General features: G+C 35.1%; 2 protein-coding genes across 12 annotated transcripts in view; one reads left to right on the forward strand and one right to left on the reverse strand.

Annotated features, from left to right (window-relative positions):
- Positions 1-17,753, forward strand: part of LOC143653810 (uncharacterized) — a 132,236-nt gene that overhangs the window by 30,787 nt on the left and 83,696 nt on the right. For 5 of the 7 annotated variants that reach the window (XR_013161540.1, XR_013161542.1, XR_013161541.1 and 2 more), the window contains exons 3-4: positions 8,587-8,648; positions 13,872-16,580. The exons of the other annotated variants lie outside the window; for them this stretch is intronic. Coding sequence is in view for 1 of the 5 variants with exons in the window: in XM_077125098.1 (XP_076981213.1) it covers positions 8,587-8,604 (18 nt within the window). In the remaining 4 variants the exon portion in view is untranslated. Of the gene's footprint in view, positions 1-8,586; positions 8,649-13,871; positions 16,581-17,753 lie in introns of those variants that run through there. 7 annotated transcript variants of the gene reach the window in all.
- TET1 (tet methylcytosine dioxygenase 1) overlaps positions 6,498-17,753 on the reverse strand; it is a 159,544-nt gene continuing 148,288 nt past the window's right edge. For all 5 annotated transcript variants that reach the window (XM_077125090.1, XM_077125088.1, XM_077125089.1 and 2 more), the window contains one exon: positions 6,498-15,897. In XM_077125090.1, coding sequence (XP_076981205.1) covers positions 14,876-15,897 — 1,022 coding nt within the window. In that variant the 3' untranslated portion in view covers positions 6,498-14,875. The remainder of the gene's footprint in view (positions 15,898-17,753) is intronic.

Consider the following 17,753-nt stretch of genomic DNA (forward strand, 5'->3'; position numbering starts at 1 on the left):
AAGAAAATTTTAGTTGATTACGAATTAAATGAGTTATTTGTGTCAAAATAATTTCAAAACCAAAACCATTAAATAATTTTAAAGTTTACATTAAAATTATGTATATTGTATTAAATATAGTGGTGTATTTGAGAGCATTTAAAAGTGAGTACGTGATATAGGGTGAGACTTTCAACTTAGCAACTGTACTTGCTAAATTCACCAATAAATTCCCTTCTCTCTTAGCCTGGCCAACTCTTCCTTGATCTCAGGTTTTAGTTTAATTGCTACTTCCTTAAGGGCACATATTCTGACACCCTCGATTAAGCAAGGTGTCTCTATTGTTCATATAGCACTCCTTCCCCTTCATGTCATATCACATCATAACAATAGCTTAAATGTTATCACTAAGTTCCATTTCACCAGCTTGGAATTAAATGAGATAACATCTATTCCTTTTCTCTCTGCTTGTGCATGCCACTCCCCCATGGAAACCTCAGGGTTTCAGGGCTTATTTGGCAGAGGAACAATCTAGAGCTTTTAGGTTTCGGAAAATAAAACTGAGTGAAACTATTATAGAGTCTCAGATAGAGCCCTGGACATTCTTTAGGGTTTTCAAGAATACTGTTGGTTGGGGCTTGGCATACTGTGGCAATTAGATATCTAGCTGAAGCTTGCAAAGAGTAACCTCCAGAATAACCTCTCTACTCTGTTTGAAATCTCTTAGCTACTGATACCTTCTTTTCTTTTCCCCCCTTTGGTCTGGTAGGTATTGTTGCTCTCACTGTGCCAAGACCAGACTCATCCCTGGGAGTCATGATCCACATTGCCAGGGAGACTTACTTCCCTGGACGTCATGTTCGACATAGCAGGGAGGGGAGCAGGGTGATGATTTTACTTGCAGAGTTGGGCTTAGAGAGTGAGAGGTCAAATCTGAGCAACAAAAGAGGTTCTCTGGAAGTAAACTCTTAGGCATAATTATAGGTAGGTTTAGCTTCTCCATTACAGATTTAAGTTTCATAAGAGCAAGCCTCAAGATCAAGGGCTTGGCCTATTAACTTGGAATTCCCTACTGTTTGACAGAATATCACAGATTTCCTAGGTGGGAAAGTGTAATAGTCCCATATTTTTTTATCCAGTCCCTCAAGGGACTTTGCTAATTCTTTTAATTATCTGCACAACATACTCTGGAATGTATCTGGAAATTACATCGTTATACAGAATTGCAAGACCTCATTCTCAGTTCTAGGTTCCATGTGTTTAGGTTGCTTAGCTAAACTGGAATGTGTGCTACAGAAAATTTAGTTTTTGGACAAACTAAAACGTTTGTCCAAAATAATATCGATACTCACTTACTCTCTCCACGAGCACCAGTTAGTTGTGCTTCCTTTGGTCACATACAGTAGGTGAAGTTCTAAAATACAGACAATATCATCCTTTACCTCATATTCTGATATACCTGAGTCCCAATCTGATTAGCTTCATTCTTAGAGCTAATTGAAGCCTGATCTCTTTTTTAGCTTTTTTAACAATTGTTGTATATAGGAAGGCTGACTTTCAGAGCTGCAGAACTCCAACTTTGAGTCTTAGGTATCACACAGTTACCCAGAGTTCCAGGGAGACACCAGGTTATACATATATAACACAGCATTTCAGAATTTAGAAATAACACTTAAAGCTCAGGAATAAATGTGACTATGCTAAGAGCTTATAATCTAGGCCCCAATTTTCTTGTATTTTCTAAAGGAGACCATACAGTTTTTGTCCAATTGTTTCTGGCTTGTTTTGCTCAACATGCTGTCCTCATGGTTGATTCACCTCGTTGCATGTCTCATGACTTCATTCCTTTCAGTAGCCAACATATGTGTACATCACAGTTTGCCCTTCTGCTTCTCAGTCAATGTACCATTTGGCCACCTCCATCCATTGGGTATAATGAATAATGTTACCACAAACATCAGTGTGCAAATGTCGATTCAATCCCTGCTTTCAGTTCTTTCGAGTATATTCCCAGTAACAGGATTACCTAATCATGTGGTGACCCTATATTTAGCCTCCTGTAGATCCACTGCATTATCCTCCGAAAGGGCTGCCCCATTCTGTTACCCTCCTAATAGTAAATAGATACATTTCTTTCTCCACATTTTCTCTAGCACTTGAATATTTCTGTTTATTTTGAATTTTCAGATTTTGTTGAGATATATTCATATAGCATATATTCTATCCAAAATAAACAATGTTTCCACAGTATCCTCACTTAGTTATACAATCATCATCACTCTCAATTTTAGATGATTTTTATTGTTCCAAAGAGAAAAATAAATAACAGATACACCCACACCAAAGAAAAAATCCAAACTCTCTTTAACTTTTGTCCCAACCCCAATTATTTACCACTAGTATTGTTGTGGTACTAGTGATGTACTCCTGTTAAATACAGAACATAGCATCAATAAGTAGTTTTTTCCACATACCCGTCTATTTTTAACTCTTTGTACAAGTATCATTCTTTTGAAGTAGTTCATGCAAGAACTTATTTATATTTGTAGTGCTAATTGGTGAACTACATGGCTCTAAACATTCGGCTATATTCACCTTAATATGGCACTATTGCCCATAACCCCCCCTAATGAACAACGGTCACCTCTATCCATTCCCATACTTTTAAGTTCAATCCCATTAACTAGTTTGTACGTACTAGGTAACTGTTCCCCCTTCTCTAGCTCCTGTCTGTTTCTAGGTCCCCTATTTTCTACATTTAGAGAAATCAGTTTACATTTTCGAGGCGTTGATATTAGTGAGACCATACGGTATCTGTCCTTTTGTATCTGGCTTATTTTGCTCAGCATTACGTCCTCAAGGTTCATCAATGTTGTCATATGCTTCAGGACCTCATTTCTTCTTACTGCTGCATAATATTCCATTGTATGTGTTGACGACGTTTTGTTATCCACTCATCTGTTGATGGACACTTAGGTTGTTTCCATCTTTTGGTAATTGTGAATGTAATGGAATTTTTATGAATAGCAAATTGGAAAATTAACAAAGATGTGATATGCTTTTTTACTTTGCTTAGAAGTAATTAAATATTAATTTTGATTTTGTGGTTTTCCTTCTGTATTATTGAGCTAATACCTTTTTTCAGGGTTTGAATATTTCCATAGATTCTTAGAAAGTTCATAAGTTCTGAGTGCTTAGATGTGTCCCCAGATGTAAGAAAATGGGAGGAACATGTCTAATACCATTTTAAGAAATGGCTGTGACTGAAAGGAGAGAGGAAATGGTGGTACTGAAGTGGGACGTGGGGTTGAAGGGCAGTTTTTTGTTTGTTTTGTGATATGAGAGACTAGAGTATATTTAATTACTGATAGGGAGGATACAGAATTGAAAGAGAGATTAAAAGCACAGGAAAGAAAGGAGATACTTGAAGTCAAGTCCCTGAGCAGGCAAGAAGGACAGAAGCGAGAGTACACCTGGAAGGGTTAGCCTTTGGTGGGAGGAAGGACACGTCCTTCATTGTAATGGGAAGAAGAAGAAGGGTGCAGGTGGAGATAGGTTGACAAGCTGTAGAGGGGAAAGGGGGAGGAGTTTTGGGCGGTGGTTTCTATTTCCTCTGTGAAGAGAAGGCAGAGTCAACAATTAAGAGCAGAGTTCAAAGGTGTACACAGATTGAATGGATTCGAGAAACAGCGTTGCAGGCCCCGTTGGCCCTATGACTGACTTTGTGACTGCCTTTTTAAAATGATACTTGGGATTCTGCCATCATGCCAGGGGAGCTTTGAGCAACCCAGTCTCAGTAGATAGAAAGGGTTCTTAGCCGTTTGTCGTGTGACTGTGCTTTCTTCACCTACAAACATATCAAATTGAAAACCTATATCTAAGTGAGCATAGAATAGCAAGGCCTAGGCTATTTCATTCCCACAAAATAATTTATATGAAATAACCAAGGAAAGAAAAGAAAAAATGACATTTTCTTCAGACTTTATATTAGGCACTATGTCATGAAAATCTTGGCATGCTCACTACTTTGTATTACTCAGGAGTAGAAACATCCCACGTCTCCAAGCTCCAAATAAGAAAGAAAAGTTCTTTATCATCAGTTCTAGGCATAAAAGAGGGAGGCAGGTCATCACAAGGTCAAGAAGTACTGACCAAGACATCTCACAGAGCAGTTCCTTTGCTCTGAATCACCTGAGATGGGGCAGAGGTGGGTAGGAAGTAGAGATTAAGAGAGTGGGACTGTGGAGCCAGGTTGCCTGGGTTCAAATCCTGGCTCCTCCTGACTGTGGGATGTTTGGCAAGCTACTTAATTTCTGTGCTGATTTCCTGATATAGGATTAAATGACTATATATATGTATATATGTATTTAGTATATATGTATGTATTTAGTATATATGTGTATATATATATATATATATATATATATATGTATTTAGTATATAATAAAGGTTAGCTATTATAATCATTATTCCAGCTCTGCCCAGATATGTGAAGCAGTTCAAGGAAAACAATCTCACCACCAGAGGGCCGGGGAATCAGTGTAGGCAACATCTGGTTATTCTTAACATAGATGAATCTCAAAAGCATTCTGTCTTCATAACATTCCAAAAAAGGCCAAAACTATAGGAACCCAAAAAAGATCAGTCATTGCCAGGGGCAACCTTATACAGAGGAGATTGAGACCATGAGGAAAGCTGAAGAGAATTACAGAGAAATAGATCCAGATCTCTAATAGTATTCACTTGCTGAATTTATTAATCCTGGAATCACTTATCTCTTAACCTCTTGCTATGTCAGAAAAATGCATTATCATTTCAGACACTCTTAATTGATTATTTTGTTCCCATTAAGGATGTTGTCAAAAACATCCTGAATGATGAACACTGGGCAACAGATGTAGGAAGGACGTTAACTTTTCCCTCTAATGCCTTTTGTACTTTTCATATTTTGTACTAATGGCATGTCTTAGCTATTAAAATCTTTTAAATATATAAAATGCAATCTCTTTAATCCACAATTTAACCTTTAAATGTACATGGTTGTTTACAGGGCTTATCATAGTAAAAAACTGGAAGCAATCAAAATATTCAATAATAGAGTGATAAAATTGTGGAACATCTATATGCTACACTCTACAGCTCTTTAAAATATGACATTTGAGCTGATTGAGGAATTACAAAAAGGAACTAGCCATAGGAAGATATGAAGATAGAACTAGGCAGCAAGCACAAAGGCTGAGTCAGAGAAGAGTTTGGCCTGTTCAAGGAATTTAGAAGCTCAGTGTGGCTAGAACATGGAGAATGAGGTCAGACAAGTTGGCAGGAACAAGGTCACTCAGATACTTGCAGAACGAGTAAGGAGTTTCATACTAAATACGATGGGAAGCTGTTGGAGTGCTTTAAGCATGGGAATGTCATGATTAGAGTTCTGCTTTTAAAAGATCACTCAGGTTATTGTTTAGAGAACATTAGAAAATAAAGGGCTTAGAAACCTTGTCAACATAGGAACATTGAAGGAAACTGTATGTTTGGTCTGGAAAAGACTAAATACATATGATACTTGTCTTATAGGGTGGACGCTTAGTTAGGGTATTGGTGGGTTATTTTAACAGAGCAAAATACTAGAAAAGAACACTTATCACTCTCCAAGGATCGAGCTTCCTTCTTTCTTGGTTTTCTGCCTTCCTTTAGCGTGTTGACTTGGTCTGTAGTGGCACTGTGGCTCGCATGACCATGTCTTCTTTCTAACCAGCCAGGAAGGAGGGGAAAATCAGGCAGGAGAGGGTATTGTAGCTTCTTTTAGAGTTTCCATCCAGCAGTTCCAGCCACTCCCTAGCTAAACCTGAGGAGGTGAGGGCAGTGAGGGCGTTGCACCATTACTAAAAGGAGGAAGAAAACTACCAGGCTGCTACAGTAGGGGAATTTGGGTTTCAAACTGGATGAATTTAAGTTCTTGATCTGTGATATTTGCTGTAACATCACTAACAGTTTGTTGTCAATGCATTTATTTTCAGTTCACATTAAAAATAAAAAACACTTTTAGGTTGTCAACTTTAAAATACCTTTGGTATTCTCTGTTCAGAATTAAGTTTATTGAAGTAGTGATAAACTCAGGGGAGGACATGAATCAGTCAGTTCTGGATTGGATAACAGCACTGCCAATTAATAGAGGTGTGAGCTTACTTAACCACTTTAAGCTTCAGAATTAATCTATAAAATGGAATGATAAAGAGTTACCACTTAATAACATCACTGTGGGAATTAAATAATCCATACAAAATGCAAGGTTCCTGTCACATAATAAAGCTTCCATAAATGTTAGCTATTATTATTTTGGTTTGGTGTGGAACACAATCCATACATTTGGTCACCCCTAAAAATTAAATCTTACAGTCCTTTGTAATTAAAATGTATGGATTTTATTGGATATTACCTTTAAAAAAGATGATTTTGAAGAGGAAAGAAAAATTAGACTACCAGGTGCAAAATAGAAGTATAAAATTTATTTAAAACTACCCACAAAGTTCTGTGTACTCAGGAATGATACAATTTGCAATAGTTTTTTTTAAAAACTCATGACAAAGATTTAAAATATATTTTCAATTACAGTATTCATTTAGCCTTATTCAGTTAGAACAATTTTTAAAAAAAGAAACTTTATGCTCTAAACAAATGAGACACACAAGGAAAAATAATAGACAATTCCACAACTATCTTTACATGTATGTTTCAATACTAGTACATTTCAATGCATTTTGCTACATAAACATGAAATCACATACAACTGCTGTGCACCAAAATTTAGCTTAATTAGATCTTTCAAGTAACGTGCAATTCCAACCCACAAGTCTTCAAGTACTGCTAGTAAGTGTTCCCTTATCTGCAGAGGACTAAAAGTTGACCATGAATTAAAATCATCATAATTAAGGTTTTTTTTTTCTTATACATGGTGAAGTGCTTTTTCTTTAAACTGTTTCCCCAAATGTTAAGATCTAAAAACGGGTATTTGTGGATTTTTAGAAGCATTTCCTTATTAGCTTATTTCATCGTATGGGATAGACAGTAGGACAGCTATAGGTACAACTAAATCCCTCAAAGCAAAAGATCAAAGGTATAAATAAATAGTAAATACACCCCCAAAAAGGAAAAAGTCAACTAGAGACAGGAATATTAGCTGATGAAATTTATTCTCTTTTGGGAATTCAGTACTTCTCTTTTTCACCATGGTGAAGAATCTGAATATTTTACTCCCACTAACTGTAACCATCTTGGCTTTGCACCACGGTATTGATTTGAGTATCAGTCTACTTCGTAGGTCACCATTTAGCATGAGAGAAAATGAGCAAACTGAAAATTAATGCCTTTCTTTCTGCCAAGTAGGCTTGCGAGTTTCTCTTCATAAAGTCTTAGTAACCCCAAAATGACCATCCACCCATATGTCACAATGCAAAAGCTGCCCTTTGATTTTTACTGTAAAACCATTTCTGGAAAAATATTTCTCAAAGCACCTATCACAATGTTATATCATAAAAGTTAAAAAAAATGATGATATATTGTGATTAAAAAATTTACTTTTTCTTTTTTAAGAGATTTTTTTAAAGTCCTATATTGTCAGACATTTTATAACATCACAAACAGGCATTGGTAAAGATAGACAGTTGGGGAACTGAATCACCCAAGGTGGAGAGTATATTTACATATTCAGGGTGGTTGGCCTGGGCGTTTATTGTTCCAGAATGTACTGATGCGACAGCCAAAATATTATAACTCTTTATCTCTATAAAAACTTCACAAATATATCTCATTATTTTTCTTAATTATCTGGCAAAGGTATTTTTAACCTCTGGCCAGAGATTTTATGTGGCTGGAAACAAAGGAGAACAAAAACACAAATGCAAATAAGTGGGAGACAGTACTATCTCTGGGATTCCAATATGTTTACATTTTTGCCTCAAGAGCCTGGGAAGGAAAGAAACCTTTGCATTTGGATATAACAATTATATTAAATTTTGATTGTGACTGACATTACAATTAAAGACTGACGATCTTTTTAAAAATAATATTCAAAAAAAATTATTTAGGAAAATTTTCCCTGTTTCAGTAGTAAAGGGGCATTGTTTACAAAAAGTTTTTTTTTTTTTCAGGGGAAAAAAATGTAACTTCATTAATTTAAGCCGTAATGCAGAAGTCCTGGGAATGTGAGATTTTTCTAGGTATGCATGACAAAATACCAGGCTAAAAATAAATAGGAAAAGCAAAGTGTTTCAGAGACATGTTTTGCATACAAGAAGTAGGTTTTATATTATTTTTAGATCAAGTCTGACAAAATTTCTACTTGTTAGCACTTTCTAAGTCATAGTTCATGATGCAGAAAAGCATGTAGCAGTCTGGAGATATTAAATGTTGTAGTCCCAGATTGGTTGGCTAGCTGTATCCTGAAGTCAGCCACCTACTACCTTTACTATCTGCAGTTTCCTTGCTTGAAAGATGGGAACAACGTTCCCTGTCCAGAAGAAAAATCACTTCGATAGCCTAAAATATTATATAGTCCAAAGATTATTATTTTTATTACTACTACATTTACTTTCAAAATGTTCTCATTTTTAGGAGCTGTCTTTTGGATGAAATCGATGTGGCATGGGGAGAAGCAATATTAAAAGTATTGACAGGTATTGAGCTGGTAGAATAAACCCTCAGAGTACAATTCTCCCTCCTTTTTGCCTTTGAACTTCTCCCTCTTGAACTCAAGAGCTTCTCATGGCTTATCGCCTCTTTAAGAACTCTTCTAAATGCTTTCAGTTCATTTTTAACCTTCCTTTCTCTCACAAGTTATAGAATAGCTCCTATTATTGCCAACAATCAAAGAATCACAAAGGGGGAAATTTACGTTAGAAAGTAGACACTACCCACAAAATTGGATGGGGAGATAAGGAAGGAAGCATGCAAAGAAATAACTGCTTTTTAGATCAGACCCTTTATTAATTCAAAATCACTGGTAAGCCAGTTTTTAATTACTAAGATGCAGTGTACGGAAATAGCAAAGCCATAAGGCAATAGTCCTAGGATATTTAAATTCATATACAATCTTTTAAAGCACTTAAATATTAATAAATGAGTTAAGAGATAAATGAGTTAAACATCGTTGAGAAAGAGCACTTGATGTTAACCTGTGACTCTGTGACTACTATCTTTTCTTAAAAACTGAATTTGCCTCTAACTGAAATGGGCTAAATAAAAGCTCTTGATTCTTTTTTGTACTGCACCTAAGAGCTAGGGAAACATGATTTAAAAGAAAGGAAGACATCTTGACCAAGTTCACTGCCGTTTTTAGAATGAACCAAGAGTATGTATGCAGAGGATATGGGGAAAGGAGACAGGATGTGGGGTGGGGGAAGCAATACATATTTAATTTAAAGAAAATCAGACGAATTAATAAAAACTGTAAAAAGAATCAAAGTGCATTTAGTGACATTGCAACTTCAGTAAAATGAGAAAAAAAATATTAAGCAGAGTTTCTTGTCAAGGATTCTAAGTTCATGCCTTGCCAAATAGAGAAAAAAAAATTAATTTCCAATGTTTTTTCTCCTACAATGAAAATGTTTCTGAGAGCTGCAAGATTTTTTGTTCTTATGAACAAGACAAGAGAGAATGCCTTTCGTAAAAGCTGCTTTGGACAAAACTTTTTGGAAAACTAGGTTTAAGTTAGGTTTACATTGTTAGCCAAGGGTTTCCAAAGTTGCACTTAAATATAAAACAGTTAAACCACTATTATGTTTAACATCTGACAGCAACATTCCTACTTTGGATGAAGTTTTGCTTAACTTAGGGGGTGGCATCTATGGCTGAACTAACTAAAAGAAAAGTTGCGACCCAGGCAGTATCATGGATATTACAGTAAGGGTGGAACTAACCAAGAAGAGATTGGTATAGGGCATTTAAAGTTAGAAATATTAGATATTGCGTACTACAGAAAGAGAAATTTAAATGCATTATGGGGCCCTTGAAGGAGAAGTGAAAATGAGGAGTGGCATGATGAGGAATACTTTTGGTTTACTTCAAGGAGTAAAATACATTCCTTTTGAAGCAAACAATGGTATTTGATTGGGAGTCAAGAAGAAACAGATACTGAAACAAAATCATCTAGATATAGGAAGGTAGAAAACTAAAGTTTGTTCAGTGGGGGTAAAAATAATCATGTCATACATAAAATCCAGCTCCATGTTTTCAGAAATTAACAGAGCACTGTTACCATTTTGAATACATAAGAAAAGCAAAAGATGCCAATGAATCTGAATATATTCTTAGAATGCATGTAAATTTCTGTGAAGAACATACTGATTCTGACTTTCTGAACTGTAGTCCAGAGCTCAGGATGGCATTGTTTTCTAAACCTTAGAAGAAAGTTCAGCATGGAGCACAATTTGATTTGTATAAATCCAAAGACTCTTTCAGCAGCCTGGGCACTGATGAGATCACTCTAATAGTGCCATACTATTGATATCAAAGTAATGAGTTAGACCATTTATGGGCAAGTTTTTAGGGGCTGAGTATATTAAAACAAGTATTCAAATACATGTAGACACCCCACATCAAAATAAACAATGCTGGGACTTAACTGTGAGGCCAACTAAGCAACAGATGTGAATGGACTATAGTATATACAAAATGTGAAAAGGTGCTATATACAGTGGAAATATAATTTTCCCAATTACTCCCATCATCTAATCTTTTCTCTTTTTATGTGCCTAACACTGGTCCAGGGGAAGTAAAAACCTATACTGTATAAACAGTTAATATTTGTTTATTAAAGTGCCATTTAAGACTATTGCCACATTTTGTAGAATGAGTTAACAGGACAGCTTCATAGGTAAAAGTCAGCTATAGTTTCAGCACAAGGCCTGCAAAACTCCCTGCAGGAAGGGGAATCCTGATCAAATTTCACTTCAAATTTTTTTTCCCTGAACCTCCAGAAAATCCCAGACATTTAGTTTTTTGACTTGTGCCAAAATAAGATTATTTCCTAGTGATAAATTATCTCCTGGGTGAGCAAATCAGTTTTGCTTTTTCTCAAGCCCTCCTAACCAAAAAACCTTCATTTGACTGTTTAAATTCCAATTACAGACACATTAAGCTCTGCTCTCTGGGCCCCAGTGAGTGAACTATGCGATTTCAAAGGTGGCTTCTGATATTGTGAGATACCACTGGCATATTATCTTATTTCACAATTCTCTTGTCATAAATTTCTAGAAAAGAAAAAATTCACAGCTGTATTAAACTAGAAAGGAAAAAAGATTTCCATGCATTAAGGTGTGAAATAGAAGGTAGCTAAATATTATTAAATGTGGCATATAGCTACAGATTTAGTTGACACTTTCAAAGGAAGTGCCATGCCTACTATCGGTGGATGTTGTCATGCAGTAATGCCACAAATTTGCCCCAGATATAAGGATCTTGATATATTTTTTTAAAAACTAAACTTAAATAGTTTGGGGACTTTTCATACATGCTATGGTGAAATAATCAGTAGGAGTCCCCTGAAGTAATAGCATTGGAAAGTAGGTTACTTCATGTGAATTATGTTAGTAGCTCATTTACACAAGGGTCTGCATTCATTAAACTAGGTACTGGGGTTATGTCTTAAGTAAATTCCTTATGGACTCATCAGTTGAAATTCTATATTTAACAAAGGAAAATATTTCATCCACATGCACATTGCATAATAAGGATGTTGGAAAGTTATTTAAAATGCAAACATTTTGCTAACATAAAATTTACATACAGCTTTAAGTTTTCAGATAGCCTCACATTTGATTAATAATATATTTCAACTAGGTTTATGATATGGTCTACCTAGAATTTTGTGGAGGAGTTGGAAACAAGATATAAGTGAGGCTCACAGGTACAAGAGGAAAAAAATTTCAACAATGGCCTAAGAGAAATATCAGAAAATAATTTTGAAGGGCAGTAGGGTAAGGGATCCTACAATAGGCAGGAGTTAAGACTCATAATATTTATTGTGTATGATATTATGAACAGGTGGGGATAAATTGGAGGTCATGTATCAGTGAATTCAATTATATCATGAACAAACACAAAAAGATTTTAAAAATCATTTAAATTTAGGTGCTATAAGAGGTGAAAGAAAAGGTGATCATTACAGTAAAACAGAGTTGTAGAAATAATAGCAGATGACCAATTTACTGAGTGAGAGTGTTTCATTTCAAACAAATTTATTTCCTTGCTTCATGAGAAAGAGCATTTTAAAAGCTATATAGCCAGCATACAATCACAATGCTGTGTAACATTGAATAAGCATAAGCTTATTAAACAGAGAGGCAGAGAATCGGATAGTAAACTGTTCAATTTAGGAAATAGGAATCCAACAAAGTAAGAATTGTGTATGGTTCCCACGGGCCAGGTATCAGTTGACACAGTCCATTATTTATGATGTTAATTAAATAAAACCATGGAATGGAAACATTTTAGTTGAGACTGGATATTTTCATGTAATTGTTTTGATGATCTGCAACAGGCATCAAAAATCGCAATATTCCCATCAGTTAATTTAGCATTTAGATTGTTAAGAAACATAAATTGTTTAAGTTAGTAACAGACTGGTTTGAATTGCTGCAGATAATATCACAGTAATTGTTTTGAAGGAAATTTGCTGTTTCTTTTAAAAAATATTTGTAAAGGTTTCTTTTACGACTTTAATTCTTTAAGTTTACTATGTCAGAGGTGACAATTGAAAGAAAAACAAAAGCTTTAAACTTAAATTTTGCAGGCGTTCAATAAGTGTTTGTAGAATGGAAGAATGAATTAGATGGGTGGATGGATAAAGGGTCTTAAAACTTTATCCATTAAATCTAGTGAGGAAATAATTTCTAGTGGGAGCTAAAATCTAAAACATAGCATCACAAGGGTGTATTCCTGATAGTCTAATACTAGTAAATATCTTATTGAAGCAGCTGAAGCAATAAACAATCACTTACTTATATACTCATATGTATAAGAAACCTTAGGCTCACAAAAATATACATGTTTTAAAACAGAAATCTAAGGCACACAAAATACTAAAACAAGTCAATGAATTACCCTATTTTACATATTCAAGAAGCAGAAATCTACTTTTACAAGATTATGGTCTTATCAATTGACATTTTGTTATTTACAATCCCTTCATATTCCTTTACTTGGATTAGTCAAAAGCTTGAAACTTATTCTTTGCACCATATATTATTTTAATATAAGTTACAATGAGTTTTTTCTTTAGATAGCTTGCTGGAATCATTTTCCTTTGCACCAAAATTGTGAGTGTTAGCGGTTGTGAACTTCCTATGGCATTTCCAGGGGAGAAGCACCATTAGGTTTTCCATACTCCTAAGGAATCTGACACTTTGAATGTTATAGCACCTCTACATTTTAACAGAATCAAGTATTTCATTGAAAGTTCTTTTTGTTCTAAATATTTTGTTTGGGCAATCTTTTTTTTTGTTCTACTATAAGTCAATAAAGTAATAGAAGAACTGAAATAAATGGAGTGCCTTATTTTCCTGTTACCTAGAACAAATATCAGAAAAGTTAAATTATCATTTTCCAAAACTAATATGCTGAGATAAACTACTTTGGATTAGTGCATGATGGACAAAACCATGCGTATAATACCATTCCTACTGTTTGTTTTGGGCGTGGGGAGTATGATGATGATAGGGAATTTGTTTTGAAAAAGATTTCTATAGGAATCTTTTTTTCGTACGCTACGCTGGAATAAACATCAGAATAAGGCAATCTGAAGTGGGTAGAGTTCTGTAACTTTATTTTTGTATTTTATCACCTTGAAACATTGGAAGCATTTGACTCTTCTGAATCCTATTCTATCTAATCTCTTTTAGGAAACACCTTTCATGGATTATATTGAGAAAGCCGGGATGAAAGTAATGGAGCCACTGTTGCTCAAAAAATCAGAAGAGACCACTCTTAACTTAGTCCCAAAGAAAAAGTTAATCAATATTGGCAATGTTTCCTAATTCCAATTTTAGAGATAATTAACAATTTTTGCATTATCTAACCATTTTATATAAGTAGCTAATATCTGAATGAGAAAGGACACATTAAAAAAAACACAAACCATATACATGATTAGAATACATACTGCAATTAACAAGATGGAACTCTACACAGCAAGAATAAATGATTTCTCTTGTATGCAAAGATGCACAAACAACAGACAATAAGATTCTTATACTATACTATTTCAAGTTACTTTTAAAAATAGAAAGTGCTTTTAAAATATATATTTACAATTTATGAACAGCCTCCAACCATCACTAACAATTATGAATTATTTTATACAGGAGAAATAGTTTAAGAGAGAAAACATTTCATTGGTTTATTTCAAAGGAATATGCTGATTTTCTAGCAATGATTGGAAGATGTTGGAACAATGGCACCATGAAATAATAATTCAGCTTATTTTTAACTGTGTCAATGTGGTTAAGCACCAGGAGCTGTGTAGAGTTAACACTGTGTCTTGATTTTACATCATAGAACATGAACCTGTTAAAATCCTCTAAAAATGACTCTTGTTTCATAGTAAACAGACTTAATTTAAAGCACCAAACTGAGAGATTCTATCAAGGTTAACACCTAACCAAAACATTTCTTTGTGTATTTAAAACTATAAAACTTTTAATTTTTGCTTAAAATGTGCACCTTCTACCAATTGTCAAAATATAGTCACAGTTAAGAAATCCCCACCCCATTTATTCATTTATTTTACCTCAGCCTTCAAATGGGTGAGATGAAGATATAGTAAACGACAACATGACTTTCTTTTAACAGCACCTTGAAAAAATACACTGCACTAGCAAAGGCATTAAGAAGGGGAGAAAAGCCTTCAAACCCAGTGGTTATAGGGCCCTGCAACATGTGTGAGAGCATAAGGGGACACGGTGACAACATTGTCATGGGTTAATGTTAATGCTTTGTGAGAAGGAATTTGGTTCAACTCATTAACTTCAAGGTACAGTTCAGAACCCTCATTAGCTGCCTGATCTTTCTGCTCTGAAGCCTTAGTTTTCTTATTCTTAGCCTCTTTAGCCTCAAACTTAATCTTGTTTAGTTCAAAACCGTGTTGGGGTTTATTCAGGTTTTTGTGCTGGTAGAAGACAAGGGAGAGGCGTGTAGGATGATTCCGGTTGGGATGCTCAACAGGAGTCGTAGCATGAAGCTCTCGTCGGGCACACTCAATCAAAACAGAGCCGTGGGCTGGTGCGATTGCCACCCCACCAATATTGGCATCCAAGAAGATGTGCTCACTGTCTGACCAATACTCATCAATATGGGGCAATTTCTCCTCAGCAGGTGACAGGGGCTCATCTGATAGGGGATCATCTGAGAGAGGCTCATCTGCTTCAGAATGCTGCTCATCTTCTTCCACCAGGGAGGGAGCGAGTTCACGAGGAGAGGTGATGAATGGGGGCTGCTGGTTTGGCTGATTAGAAGTTAGCTGCTCATTTGGGCCAATGGGAGGCTCAGAATAAACCAAGGAATCTGTCATGGGAGTAGACAGTGTGGGAAGAGGGCTCCTCTGAGCTGGTTCACCAGGCTGTGCAATTCCAGTGCATTCCCCAGCAGCTGCATTAGCACCACTGTGTCTTGCAGAAGGCATTGTACAGTGGGGATTGCTACTTCTTTCTGAAAACCCGTAGGAGACTGTTGTATCATTCTTAAATGGAGTTGTTGTGGCTGAAGCACTCATAGGGGACCAGGAGAAACCTGGAGGTAAGTTTGCCTCTTTTAATGGGTGAGGAATGGATGGGATCAGTGAGTAGGTTTTAGTGTTGTCTGAACCTTTGAAGATAAAATGCGGTTCAGTTTCACTTTTTATTTCAGGTTGCAAGGTCTCGGTTTTAATCCCTAAACAGAGAAAAGGACACCAATGTGAAGATAAATGCAAACTACTTTTGGTAGTTGTTGTACTTAACATGCACATAGAAAAAAAGTACTAAAAATTATATATAGTTTGCTATTATTTTTCACCCAACAGATTTCCTTAAGGAATACTCCCCTTGGAAGACAATCCTAACTGCAAAGATTTAGCCAGAAGGATGGTCATTGTTTAAAATAGCAAAATAGTAGAAATGACCTAATGGGTTATAAAGTAAATAATGGAACCATACCTTGGAATACTATGTAGGCAATAATATGATGACAGAGAGTAATATTTAACTACCCGAAGAGGTGTTTACATACATATATATATATAAGGTCTTGCACGATCTCCTTGTTGAAAAAGTAAAAAGAGGCAATAGTTTCTAAATATTTCTGGGTAATGAAAGTATCTTAACTGGTAAAGTTAATTATTAAGCAAAGGAAGGCACATAAAATTTTTTAGTTGAAAATAAACCATTTGTGACCCTCAGAAACAGATGGCATTTAAACTCTGTTTCTCATTAAGTAGGTAGATCATTATTATCAATTGGGTAGTGTCAGAGCAAACTTCAAATCAAAAGGAAAGATTTTTATTGAGGACGTTGTTTGTTTTGAAGTTCTAAAAACTTTTTGGAAGTGCAAAAGCAGCTGATGTTAGTACCAAATAATAGGAAAAAAATAATGAAATCATGTATTAAAATAATTAATATAACAATTAACTTTGATCTGTCTCAGAAGAGCTGCAATTCTTGTCTCAGACAATACAACACGGAGACATGACAGATCTCATTTCTAAAAAGAATATATACATAAGACCCAAGCAGTGGTCCATCAAGGGACCTGTGCTACTATCTAAGGCTGTGTTTATTATTACAGAGGTCAAGTGTCAACAGAATTTAAATCATGGGAAGGAAAGGTTAAAAGAATGAAGAGTATTCTATTTAGTCAGAAAAAACTTAGAAAAAGTTCTTTTGTTTAAGATTACAAAAAGCAGGCTCTGGACCACATACAGTACGTATGACTATGCTAAAAGACATAGCTAGAAGATAACACCTAAAAATTAGTTACATTTAAATCAGCATCTACTATATGTAAGGATGCTATTGGGAACGACAGGAGGATGAAGACAATGTTGTTGCTTTTGTTTATAAGTACTTATGTGGCTCACGGATATGTGAACCCTAAAATAAGCCCAAGTTAAATATATGGAAAATGGAGCTACCAGTAAGAAGGAATGACAGTTCTCACTGCCTTGTCTGCATTGTCATTTCTCCAACTTAAAAAAAACAACCTCTTTAAAAAATACAAAATTCAAAGAAATTAAGGAAAACTCAGTAATCCTAAATTTGAATATCAGTATAAATTGATAAAGGCAAATATTAAGCATTTATCCTGACTACCCTGTACGATTATCAAGTTATTGGTAAGAACAGTATTTCTTTTTAAAAGATGAACTAAAAAATGAAAAACTAATGATAGGCCTTTTAACTCCTAATGATGATCTGAAGAGTTCCTAAAACCATTAGGTAAAAAATAGGGAATTTTACCAGTTAATTAGGCTGACAACATCTGAGCCATGGATCAATCTTAACAGCATAAAAATAGAAACCACCAGATAGAGTGTGCTTCCTAATGTGATATAATGCAATAGGAGTGTACAAATGGAGAAATATGAACACTGATTAGTATTAAGGCATTATTGGTTTTGTTTATTTAGGTATTTTGTTTTTAAAGATTCCTTATATTTTGTTGGCACGTACTGATAAATCTACAGATAAAATGATTTTTGCAATTAGATTCAAAATAGTGTAGGGGGTAGACCTGGTAAAACAATAGATGAA

Source organism: Tamandua tetradactyla, chromosome 13, assembly GCF_023851605.1.
Source record: "Tamandua tetradactyla isolate mTamTet1 chromosome 13, mTamTet1.pri, whole genome shotgun sequence".
Lineage (NCBI taxonomy): Eukaryota > Metazoa > Chordata > Mammalia > Pilosa > Myrmecophagidae > Tamandua > Tamandua tetradactyla.